Source organism: Haliotis asinina, chromosome 3 (genome assembly GCF_037392515.1).
Source record: "Haliotis asinina isolate JCU_RB_2024 chromosome 3, JCU_Hal_asi_v2, whole genome shotgun sequence".
NCBI classification, from domain to species: Eukaryota; Metazoa; Mollusca; class Gastropoda; order Lepetellida; family Haliotidae; genus Haliotis; species Haliotis asinina.
The window spans coordinates 36,588,307-36,600,920 of record NC_090282.1 but is presented as its reverse complement, the minus strand read 5'-3'; the positions used below and the strand labels follow the sequence as shown (position 1 = coordinate 36,600,920).

At 38.5% G+C, this 12,614-nt stretch overlaps 2 protein-coding genes and 1 pseudogene across 2 annotated transcripts in view; 1 reads left to right on the top strand and 2 right to left on the bottom strand.

Moving 5' to 3' along the window:
• The window catches only part of LOC137276787 (CD109 antigen-like), a 29,294-nt gene extending 28,555 nt beyond the window's left edge, over positions 1–739 (bottom strand). The window contains exon 1 of the mRNA XM_067808432.1: positions 695–739. The gene's annotated coding sequence lies outside the window, so the exon portion shown is untranslated. The remainder of the gene's footprint in view (positions 1–694) is intronic.
• Positions 740–3,104: 2,365 nt separating this feature from the next.
• Positions 3,105–5,621, bottom strand: LOC137277907 (G-protein coupled receptor 84-like). Its single transcript, XM_067809907.1, has 2 exons — positions 5,491–5,621; positions 3,105–5,134 (listed from the first exon to the last, which is right to left on the bottom strand). The coding sequence occupies exons 1-2, from the start codon at positions 5,583–5,585 to the stop codon at positions 3,625–3,627; spliced, it is 1,605 nt and encodes a 534-aa protein (XP_067666008.1). The 5' UTR covers positions 5,586–5,621; the 3' UTR covers positions 3,105–3,624.
• A 1,271-nt stretch (positions 5,622–6,892) lies between these two features.
• On the top strand, positions 6,893–8,180 carry LOC137278857 (zinc finger MYM-type protein 3-like; annotated as a pseudogene).
• The last annotated feature ends 4,434 nt before the right edge of the window (positions 8,181–12,614 follow it).

Here is a 12,614-nt window from a genome sequence, read left to right as displayed (position 1 = left end):
GTCGTATCGATACCTGTTTCCGTCACAGATTTGTCTGGCCAAGAATTGACATGATCTTGTATAGTCCCTACACCACACAGAAGTCCGATTTGTTTTTTGTGTTCACGAACTGCTAACTTTTGGCAATGCTCCAAAAAAATCCACAAAACTGGTTCTGTTACAACCAGTGTTTATTCTTCTGCAATGTTGATCTTTGGCGAAACATTGACTATTAATATTGTAAATATATGTGGATATAACCATAAATGGCAGTTATTGTTTACGTTTGGTCTGAGCAATCAATGAGCAGTGTGCAGTGTCTGGAATAACTCCTAAACAATTGTTGTGTGCGGTATTAAACAACAAACAAATGCATATAGTATATAAAGTGCGCAGTGATATAAAACAACATAAACAATTCAGCTATTATTGTGGAGACGTGCATGCTGAAATATAATATACCTATGACCAAACAATAATATGTCCACCGTTCATAATTACCTACACGTTCTTAAACAACAACGTTTGCAAATATTTGTGCATATCTCTGGAGGAACAATCATAAAATCCGTAGTTTCTAAAACGTCCAGTTTATAAACTACAAACAGAATTAGGGCGTGTTTTAAACTGAAAGTATTTCGTTTAAATTTCATTTACTGTCATTGTAAAATTATCAAATGTTTGTACGACAACCTTCAGAGACAATCAGGCCTACCTTCCTGCGTCTTTTGTCCGTTTTCTTACTCGTTGTGTTTTATCTGATAATAGTTTTGCGTAGTATGCCCACATGTTGTGTTCACATAAACATTTGTCAGCAAGAACTGCATATTTGTTCCTTGTAGCTTTCACCACGGCATGAATACACACCACACCCTTATTCGCTCTATGACACCGTCACGTTGAGATTGTTTACACTACGTCAAGTACTTAAAACTATGAAGACTTTTTGTACACAATAGTACTAAACGTAACTATTCCAAAGTCAACTATGCTCCATAGTTGTTTAAGTTCCTGTCCAGCTCGTGGATCGGCCTCTGGATCTCACACAAGGACCCTGTTGATCACGTCTGGACGTGTTCCATGGCGAGGTCTTTGTATACGTCATCGTTTTCTCCTATAAAAAAGGTTGTGGTGTTGTACTGGTAGTCTCAAAGTATTTATTGCTCTGACTGACATCGACTGTGGCATTTCGCATCAGAAAAAGGCTGATTTATTCAGTGCATGGTTTGTTTGTTGTTTATTGTTCTGGTCCGTACAACCCAGTGACTGACATCATGAACATAAATCTATTTCATTGGGAATGATTACAGGTATCGGTCATGAACATAAGATCCTCTTACAACAAAAAGCATTTGAAGAACGTCAATTTTAATCTTGATCTTCACCGGTCGTATTAGTCACTGCATGTATGTATTGCTGAGGTTAGGTTCATGATCCTTCACGCCATAGAACGTTGTTTCGCTACTTCATGTCACCTTAGTGTAGACAAGATTGACACGGATTTGGATGCTTCTCTTTCTGTGGTGATATCTTATGAGCATGTTACTGAAGTATGTACAGAAACGTAGCGAAACGTTAGGGCCGTGATCTTGGCCGTACAGTACAGAAAAAAGTTAATCTGTCATCACCGACAACTGTACAGGAGTACCGTCCTTACATGTTAACCAGAACTTAACAGTCAGTACAATTTGATTTCGAATCGTACCATGAATTGCTGTTCCCTCTTATCATGTGCACATATCTGTATACAATTACAATTATCATGTAAAATATGTATTTTCTGTATAGCGTCTATAATGGATGACAACTTCTCATGTTTAGGGCACACTTCTTATTTTTATAAATTAGAACGTGAATCCATCGAAAACAATAATGTATTCTCAGAGTTGTATTTCTTCGGGACTATTTTCTATTTTATATATCAGGTATTATGTGTTTGTTCAATGAATGTATGTCAGTTTATTGTTTGCCTGTTTCAGTCAACCTTGAATGACGGAATTCTGCAAAACGTTAACAAAAGGGATTCCCTGGATTGATTGATCCAGTCAGTGTGGATACAGTTGTAGCCGTAGGTGCCGTCTCAATGGACATTACTCAACGGTCATCCATTACAGAAGGTACTAATGGCGACCTCTCTGTCAGATTTGAAACAGGTAAGCTGCTGCTCAAGGACTGTTAATCACCCGTCAAGATTAGCTGACATTTATATCATGTCAGAAGTAGTTTCAGAACATAGTCCAGGGAATATATCAATGATACGATGTGTGTATTCAAAAACGTTTCATGATGGTTACAAAGGCAAAGAGAGTCAAGGATTGTCCAAATGTTCCACATTTCAGTTTGTATCTGTTCCCTGATACAGCTACAAGGATTTAAAGGGAAGAGAAAACGTTAAACTACATGTATAAAGAATCCGTGAAATAATTATATCTTAAATAGTAGCGACAAAACCAGTTCCACGTCCTCATAAGAAATCCCTGCTAAAAACATAGTCCATTGTACGAGGGTGACTGTATCATGTATATATTTGTTTCAGCAGTAGTACATCTGTACGATGTTGTTTGTAACCAAATCGAAACAAAAAATAGCCTCGAGAGATCGATATTATAAGCAGATATTCACGTTGTGGTTCAATCAACCAATTCAACTGGCTAACCTCTCGATCTAGCAAAAGGTTTGCTAGTGACATATAGATATTTCTTCCAACTCGCCACTCTCTCATGATAGCAAGTGTTTCAAGATATATGTGGACTCAAGCAAATAGGCATGATGAGGCCATAGAAACTGAGATGTCACCAGTATCTCAGGTAGTCATTTTACCCAATAGGAGGAGGACGTGGTCATGACGACGGTAGTGTGTAATTATAACCCGTGACAGCATAGAGTGATCATGAAGGCGCTGTTATGCCGTACGTAGTGACACCTCTACAGCACGTGGTGGTCAAGATGGCCAAAACAGTAATTTTACATAATCTGTGAGTGCGTGAGTGGGTAAGTGAGTATGTACTATTTCACTATGATGATGCCCTGCAGGTAAGTTTTATTTATATGTCACATTATTAAACAGCATCCTTAGCTTTACCTGAATTTTCCTAATGTTTCTAAATATTACTGAAACAACAACATGATTCAGATAATTTTATTCAGTTATGGAGTAGTTCAAATGATATATGTCAGTCCAACATTCGGTTTAACGTGGCCTGCTATCCATCAGTGTTTTGCAATACTTTAATTTACCAGCTGGCCATCAGGGACTGCAGACTTTAAAATCTACAGGCCCTGAATTAAATCTGTAGGCCCATTTGCTTAAAGTCAAACCAACGAAAACAAACTAGACTACACTGTACACAGTTCCACACTGTTTCACAGTTTCCAAGCCTATGGCACACTGAGACGTTTTTATTTGTTAGAGTGGTGTTGTCATTCCTACGTCAAAGCGTGATTGATCGTAACATGATGGATCGTGGATCATTGTCGAACGTTAATAAAGAAAACAAAGGGGAAACATTCCAGATAAAAAATAATTGCCCGATAATTTACTGAAGGTCATAAGGGCCTGCACATTTTTTAAACAGCCGGTCCGATACAATAACAACCGGCGCTGGGCCTCCGTGCCGGCGGTTATTTCGAACGTTGCTATACATTCTACGTCACTGTGATTCTGCCACAAAACCTTCTAAAAACACCTTTAACTTCATTCCTGAACTTGAGGTTGAAGAAACTATACACCAGCGGATTCACAGCAGAATTGATAAAATACGAGCGAAAACACAGATGATACACCACCAGAGGTGATCCGTCAAGGTCCTCAAATGTATTCTGAAGAATAGAGCGCGCTCCCATTGCACAGAGATGAGGCAGGAAACTCACCACAAACACCACCGTTATGACAATCATCATAGTGGTCGTTCTCGAGACCATGGCATTTCTGGTCTGAGTGGCACGTCGTGTCGTCACGATCTCACTCTTTGGAGCATCGTCGTCTTGTTCGTTTGGTATCTGACTAATCTGCGATAGAGAAGCATCATTTGAGGCCAAAGATACGTTTCGTCTTGCACAGGCGACCTTTATTGAAGGGGCTTCCTCAGCAGTCGGAAGTATCCACTTATCCGTAGGTGTGCTCATTAAATGATTTTCTCCACCAGGAACACCACAGTTATCAATAGTTTTAATAAAAGATGCGTGTCCAGCTGTTGTATGCAATGCATCATTGGTCATAACCGGAGACATCACAGCAAGGTCGATTGTGCTTGAATGCGTTGGAGTTAAAGCCTCCTCCTTGCCTTGACAACGATCAAAGTCTGCATCTCCTGAGTGAGATTCATTTTGTTCTTGAGCGCGTGACTGATGTTGTGTTGCACTAGCCATCGGTTTATCACCTAAATCCTCATTATTCACAAACACATTCCTTTTTAACTTTTCCCGAAACTGCATCTGTTTTCTTGCCCTCATTAAAATACGGGAATATAATGTGGATAATATGACAATGCCCGTGACAAATAATATTGCCTGAAATCCATGGTACGCCAAAGGATAGGGCGTGTTTATCACGTCGTCACTGGTTGCACATGTATATCCAGAGATATTGGAATTTGGAACGGGTACAGTCCGTGTCCCTTGCGTGATCCAAGATGGTGCGGAAGCAATAACAGTTGCAAGCAAACAAAGAAAGATGGCTCTCCAGGTTTCCCGTTGTGTCATCTGCTTACCAAATGGCTTACATATCAGTTTGTATCTGTCCGCTGCAATAGCCACCAGGATAGATCCAGATGCTAGAGAACAATACAGTAACAGTGTACCAAAAGATTTACAAAACCAGTTGTAATTAAACTTGTACATGTACCGTATAGAGACAATCTCTACTGGAATGCAAAAGCTGCACATGATTAGATCCAACACAGCAAGAGCAACTAGGAACAATCGAGAAGAAACGGCCCTTAACCTGATCGTGTAGATGTAACATACCATTAAATTCCCAAAGAAACCGACCAGCATCAGAATGCCTAAGAAAAGAGCGACTGGCGCCAGTTGTAGTGCCACTCCATCGCTATATTGGTCAAGCGTAGCGGCTGTTGTGCTGACGTCATCAAACATAGTTTCATTTTGAGTATTTATTCTGCCAGTGCCGTTCATCGTAATTAAAGGAAAACGAAGGCTGTAAAAGAAACAAGATCCAGTATAATTTCAGTCACATAAACTCCAGTCATGTTTTAATGTGGATTACAATTTGAAAGTATCATACAGAATATATGCAGAAGTTAAAAACATCATTCAGAAAACAGATTGTGGCAGATCGACTAGGATTTGAAGAAATGATCGATCCTTGAACATATCGTAGCAGAATATTTTTGTCCAGTAACTACAACTGCTTTGAAACTATGACACTGTCATCTACATTTGACAAACAAAACTAGTACTACCCTCATAAATACACTTTCCATAAATTTCTGATTTGAGATAGGCTCTTTGTTCTTGTAAAACAGGTTTTAGTGTGCAAGTAAGAGTACTTACTTATCATACAATGGATGGTAGAGTATCGATAAATGTCCTCGGTGTTCACCTATAGTTGCTGTCAAGCGACGAAATAGAATAACAGATTGTGGCATATGCGTGTCCTTCGCACTCAGCTCAAAGCAAATAACACAAAGCAGGATGTACAGTCACTCAAAGTGTGTTATTCAGTACTGCATGGTGTGCAAGGGACACTGTCCTCGAACTGTATCTACAGGAAGGATAGGTTTCATATAGTTCGGCCGCTTATATAACAGTGAACTCCCCGCCGCATGGGCATGCTGCAAGTACATACAAGATTGTGGACATTATTCCCCGGATAACCCAAGCTGATCGTGGGGCGCTAGAAGGTTAAAAGTGCCCATGCACCGCTCAGTGAACAGAGACAATTTTGAATATACTTTGTTGTGGGGCAGAACTGAGGATTTAGAAGCCCTCTGGAGTCAATCTATCACCTACCCATGACCTCTACGTGACATTGCCTGATTTGTGACCTGAGTTATATGCCCAAGACACCACAGCACTATTCTTGTCTTTGTATCATAAAAAGAAAACACATTGCACAACATATTTACAACATATTTACAACAGATTTCTTTTTCGTTTCAGCCACGCTAACACGTGAAATGTAATGTGTTTTTTATGCTTTTAATGTTGTCTGTACGTTACGATATGCCCACATATAAATGCCGGATATTACATGCCAGTATAACTTTGACAAAATGAAATACATAAAACACACTGTACCACAGATTTCAACAGCTTTTATTTTTGTTTCCGCCCCTCATTTTAATGGTGCATGTCATGAAGTTGATGTAGTGCGCTTGCCACGCAATGCTTCCAAGTATATAAATCCCGGATATCTCACGCCAGTCTTTCACCAAACACCTCACCACAAGAATTATATTTAATGCTCTTGCACGCCGAAGGCAAAACGTGGTTGTGATTGCTGTGTCAAAGGCTGATGATCAATTTCATGATGGTACATGCTCTCAAATCGAGTGATAATCGTGAAAGCGACATCAGTTATATATGACAAATGCCCCAAAGGTGTCAAATTAAAGCATGTTGTCCTGCCTCTCATACTCACTTTTGTAGTCAGTATATCACAATAAATGGCTAACCATCTGTTTACCTTTTCTTCGAGCCACGATAATTGAAAACGGGCCCTTGTAAACCAAGGCAGCTTTGATGAGAAAGAGAATCAAAGGGGTGTTGACAGTCATGATACTAACATTAACGTTTAATCTGAGAGAGCCAAGAACATCATCACGATGGAAAAATCGCCCAGGTGACGATTTACAACAGACAGTGAGAACCATTTGTTGAATGACCCTGGGCTGCCATGTGGCAGGAAGTCCACACGCTTCCTTATTGCGTATAACCGACATTGTATAGAGCGATGGCTTCCTCCCGGAATGTCTGTCATCAGCTAGGTTTTACAATTGTTTATTCTGTTACACAATATCGAATGAATGTGTAAAGGAAAATAGGATGCAGAGCCTGTTTCAGTTATTATTCAGTTATTATTATAAACGTGCTCAACTATTGGAGGGCGGTGGTTATATATTTACGTACATCATGACACGTGCATCAGTGAACATCGTGGGACTCGGTAGGCCTATGCAGTACGAGTGATTCCGACATCGATGTGTTTGTTACACAACACAGTTTCACAGACACTTTTGAGGTTGACGTTAATTCAGATTTTGAGATGTTTGTGATTATAATGCACTTCCAAACTTTGATGTGGGAAAATGTGAGCTGGTTGATCTTGAAGGTCAAGAAATTGAATCCAACCTTTCTAATATGTTGCCCTCTAACCCTCCCCCGCAAGTGACGTCATTAAAAGAACCTCCGACACCTGAAACTCCTGAACATAGCGTAGATTTTACTTCAGCAAGGTTTGGCCAGCCAGCGTCAGATTTTGACATTAAGAAATTGTGAGAATTCATCTAATACTGAAAGCAAGAGTAAGTGGGCACTTCGTTTGTATCAAGAGTGGGTGAGAGAACGGCATAAGAGGGGCAGAAGGATATGGATTTAAACCCTGACATTGTGTCACTGGCTCAGAAGGAATGTGAACTAAATAAAACCTTGATGTTTTTCATAGCTGAGGTCAGGAATCAGAAGGGCGAGGAATATCGTGGAAATACGCTTGACGAAATTGTCTGCAGTATTACATCAGAAGAAATGGGACGCATTTAAACATTTTCGAGTCTCCGTTCTTTCAGGGATTAAGGTCTGTGTTAGATGCAAGAATGAAGTCGCTGGCTAGACAGGGAACTGGAATAGAGAAAAGACAGGCTGAAGTGATCAGGGTAGATCAGGAGGACGTGTTGTGGGAGAAGGAGACCTAAGGAGAGCGCAGCCCACAACAGCTATTAGATACAATGGTGTACCTCACTGGCCTCAATTGTGCTCTTAGAGCAGGCGATGAGCATAGGTATCTCAGAACGGGTCCAAAGTCACAGTTCGAAATAACAGTAGGTGTAGATGGGTAAAAGCGTCTCAGATACATGGAGGATGTATCCAAAACCCACAGCGGTGGCTTAAAACATCGGAAGTGTGAAAGACAATGTGTCTACGTCTCCCAGAATTTAGAGTGTCCAGAGAGAGATGCCTTGTCCGGCTTTATGAAAAATACGACTTTATACAAAACATTATGGAAAATATATATATCTTCATAGATTGTATAGACGTCGGAGTCTTATGAGTTACGCGCTGAATCAGTTTCATCAGCTCTACCTTTTACAAACCAAATGGGTTTAGTCATTGCCGTATTCATACTACTTCTCGTAAACTTCTTTCTGCTCTAGTCCATCTTATCCTTGTTTGCTAGTAAGAAGCGACTAACGTGTCGAGTGTTCAGACTCGCTGATTTGTTTGACACACATAATCGTATTATAATTTCAATTGCTCATGTTATTGATCATTTGTTTGTCCAGACTCGATTATTTACAGACCGCCGCTATGGAGCTAGAATATTGTTGAGTGCGACGTAAAAGTATACTCACTCACTAAGGCATAGTTAAAATGAGATGCTTAAACCTATGCAAGGCACAGTATCATTAATCACTTTAACTATACTATGTTTCAGACTTTGGATACGTGTGTTTACAGTCATTACATTTGAAAATTGATCCCAATTTTAGACCTAAAGACGGAAAGTGCACCTCATTTTACTTGAGGCCCCTGAAATTTATTCGAGAAGATGCATGGTATGCTGATATTCCGGTTGGGTTGCACCCTTTGAGAGGCACTGTCGGACGACTGTGTAAAATGGCATGATGTCGTGGATTTTATTCCAATCATTCACTGAGAGCGACTACAGCAACACGTCTCTATGATTCTGGCCTAGACGAACTGCTGATAGATGTGAGGACAGGAGACAAGTCTCTGGCAATCCGAAGCTACAAGGCATGGCTAGCTGATTCGGTTTGATGTTTATACTCAAACTATTGTAGAGTCAGCAAAATAATTTAATTCACATCTATTCAGATGTCAAGACCGTTCACGTAACTTTGTTTAAATGGGAATATCGAGCTGGGGTTTGCACAAACATTTGTAGATGACATCCAAGTCGGGTCGTACGTTGGTTATTAGTGCAATATATACAAAGTTCACTCTTCAGATATTCTGTGACTGGTTTGGGTAAAAACATTTTGTACGCATGAAGCAAACAACAGGAAAATACTCACGCTTACATCAGTTTACATTTTTTGTTTCTAAAGGAGGGCTTTCCCTTTGTTTACTTGACAATAGTGTGTGGTGTACGCATATACAGGGAAGTGATACCGTTATGTATATAAATCCTGAATGTTAGGTTTCACTCGAGTCCTAAATCATATTTCAATAAACTCCTGCACAAGTCATAGGTATAAAATAGTTTTAAAGTTGCCGTTCATGACGAAGGCATGCCTACATTTTCTACACCTGCATTGTCAGTAAACAATATATGTCAATAATATATGTGCATAAAATTGCATAAAATAAACGTTATTTGAAAAGTTATTAAAATAACCCTAAATAAACATGTAGCAAAGCGCTTTGCACAGATGTTGATGCCACATATGTCAGACTGATATGTCAGACAGACAGACAGACAGACAGACATATTTGTTCAGTAATGTGGGCCTAAAGGTCTATACTACAATTGACAGATACAATATTTTACAATGCCACGTGTTATTTTCCAGAATAGTGCTTAAACAGGCGTTTCAAAAATAGAGCAACTGATTTAATAACGTGTGGATCTTTAGACTGTAGTACATTTATCATGCTTTGTTCTTTGTTCACATTGAGACATGGCATTCAGCTGCGGCAAGTACTTTTTGCGAATTTATTATATTTTGTACGCTGCATAGAAACATGATATTCATCTTCAATCGCTCCAAGATTACAGTTAATACAGATACACCTGGTTATACAATTGCCTTTGTTTCTCCTGAAAGAAACCATTTTAAAATTATATAGACATATTCTAAATTTACAAACTACTCTCAGGAGAGACTTATTATTCAGCTGCAAAATATACCTTTCAGGCTCCAAAAATGCTTTCACCTTAGAGTAGTATGTTAAATAATACGAGCTACAAATAAAATCATGCCGAGTTTGTTTGACAATGTACATATCAGTTAATCTTTCTCTAAACTGCCGTATACACATATCTGCATCACCAACAGTTTGTGTTCTCCACACAAATGAAAAACATTTTCTAATCAATATACTTTTAATGTTGGACACCCAATTACATTTTCCATTTTCATCTAATTGTTTTAGTAGTGCATAACATTGATATGGATACCGATTTACTTTCATTTGCAACAACTTAATCCAATACTTAATACATCATACTTGAGTTAGTATGAGCATATGGCATCTACCAGTCTCACCAAGTATAGCCTTGTTAAATGCAAACTTAAGTATCGTTTAAAATACATGTATGTAGTTTGTACTTGCTCTATTTCAAGATGGTAATTACTGCCCCAAATTTCACTTGCGTGTAATAAAACAGGAGCAATTTTCTTATCAAACATTTCACAGGCTGTAGTGAATGAGATATATCTGTTCTTACTAAATAAATGAAATACAGAAATCATTGCTTTAGATGCCTGTGCAACAAGAATATTACAAGCGTTTGACCAAGAGAGCCTTGAGGAGAATATCAACCCTAAGTACTTATAACATGTAACACTTTTTAGTTGTTTATCTCCGAAGTACCATTTCTCGTTTCTCCGTAATGTACCACCGTTTCTAAATACTATTATATTTGTCTTTTTCTGTATTCACTTCAAGACTCCATTTTTTGCAGAAATCATCTAATGCATTCAATTGTCTTTGCAAACTTGCTACTGTAAATGAAAATATTGTAACATCATCTGCAAACAATAGCATCATTATGTCTTCAATATCTTGGCTTATGAATATTCCATGATTGCATTTATTATACATATCAATTACAAATTCATTTATAAAAAAATATGAATAGCACAGGGTTTAAAACACAATCTTGGCGAACACCACATGAAGTTTCAAACTGTTGCGTGATGCCCTCTTCAGATTTTATACAAGACTTAACTGATGAATACATGCTCTTCAATAAATTATGTTAAACGTTTTGTCATGACAACCTTTTGTAACTAACATTTATAACAGTTTTTCCCTGTTAATGTAATCAAAGGCTTTTCTAAAACCAACGAATGTCACCTAAAATCTGCCACCGTTTTTACAAAGATATTTGCTGCAGGATAAAAAATATTGTCTACCGTAGAGTAATCAGGACGGAAACACGAGATCCATCTGTTCTTATTCGGATTTGATCTGCTTCCAGACTTAAATGGAGAGACAATCATTCCAATATTCCACACTTCGGGAAAGTGACCTGTATCTAATATCTTATTACAAAGTAAGTGCAGGTATTTAGTAACAGTTGTAGTGTCGGCTAACTTACGAAATTCTGCTGGAATACCATCTTCGCCCGGAGCCTTGTTTCGTTTCAGCATATCAATACTATCTTCAATTTCTTTTTCTGTGATTTGACCCGATAATAGTTCATCAGTAAGAGTCAAGTTATTACAATGGTCACAGGAATGAGAATGTAAGAAATCAGATACAGTTTCATCAAAAACATTGTTCTCACTGCCTGGCTGAGGAAAAAGTAATGATGTGAAGTACGATAACCAGATATCTGGAGAAATGCCACTTTGTATTCTCTTAAGACATATCAGGGATTTCAAAGACTTCCAAAACGATTTCCAGTCTCCATACCTTGTTGCAATGCATATATCATCTTATCGTAATAATCATTTTTAAGTTGACAACGCCTCTTAAATTCACGCTTTGCTGACAAGTAATTATTTAAAGTTAATTGACGCTTAAATTTACGGAAGATAGATAATACTTTCTGCTTAGCATTTTTTTAATACGACAGTCTTGATCAAACCACGGCGGCTATTCTCTTTGTTTATTGGGGCTGGCATTAAACAATGACCTAGTTGGGGAACAATATATCAAAATATCACCCATTTTCTTAGCAGCCTGGTTAATATCGACATCTAGTAATGTAACAAAATCTTCAAATATACTTGGTTTACATGAGACAGTTATTATATTCTGTGACAAAGGCGTCAGGGAGTCTTATGTCGGTACACAGGGTAGAACAGGAGCATCTGTACACGCAGAATCATCAGAATTTAGGCCTGAAAATAGGCTGGATAAGACGACAACAATTGGCATATGGTCCGACTCTGTGCACTCAGGTATTTGGAAACTTTGCAAGTAACCGAACATCTCAGTGGACAAAATACAATAGTCCACAACACTTGTACCCATATTGGAAATGTATGTATACAAACGAGGAGCAGCTGGGTTACTACGCCCATTTGCAATGTGTATACCAAACAGTTTACACAATTCGAGCAAGCATCTGCCATATTTATTTGTAATACATCTTCTGAGTTTCGAAGTTTTTCAAAATTGTCCGTGTTATATCCGTCACCAGCTGGAAGGTATTCACCGCTATCGTCAGTAATAAATTCAGGATCTGACCCAGTTCTCGCATTTAGGTCACCTCATAAAACAAATTTCCTGAAATCACCATAATCACGCTTAATATGCAACAG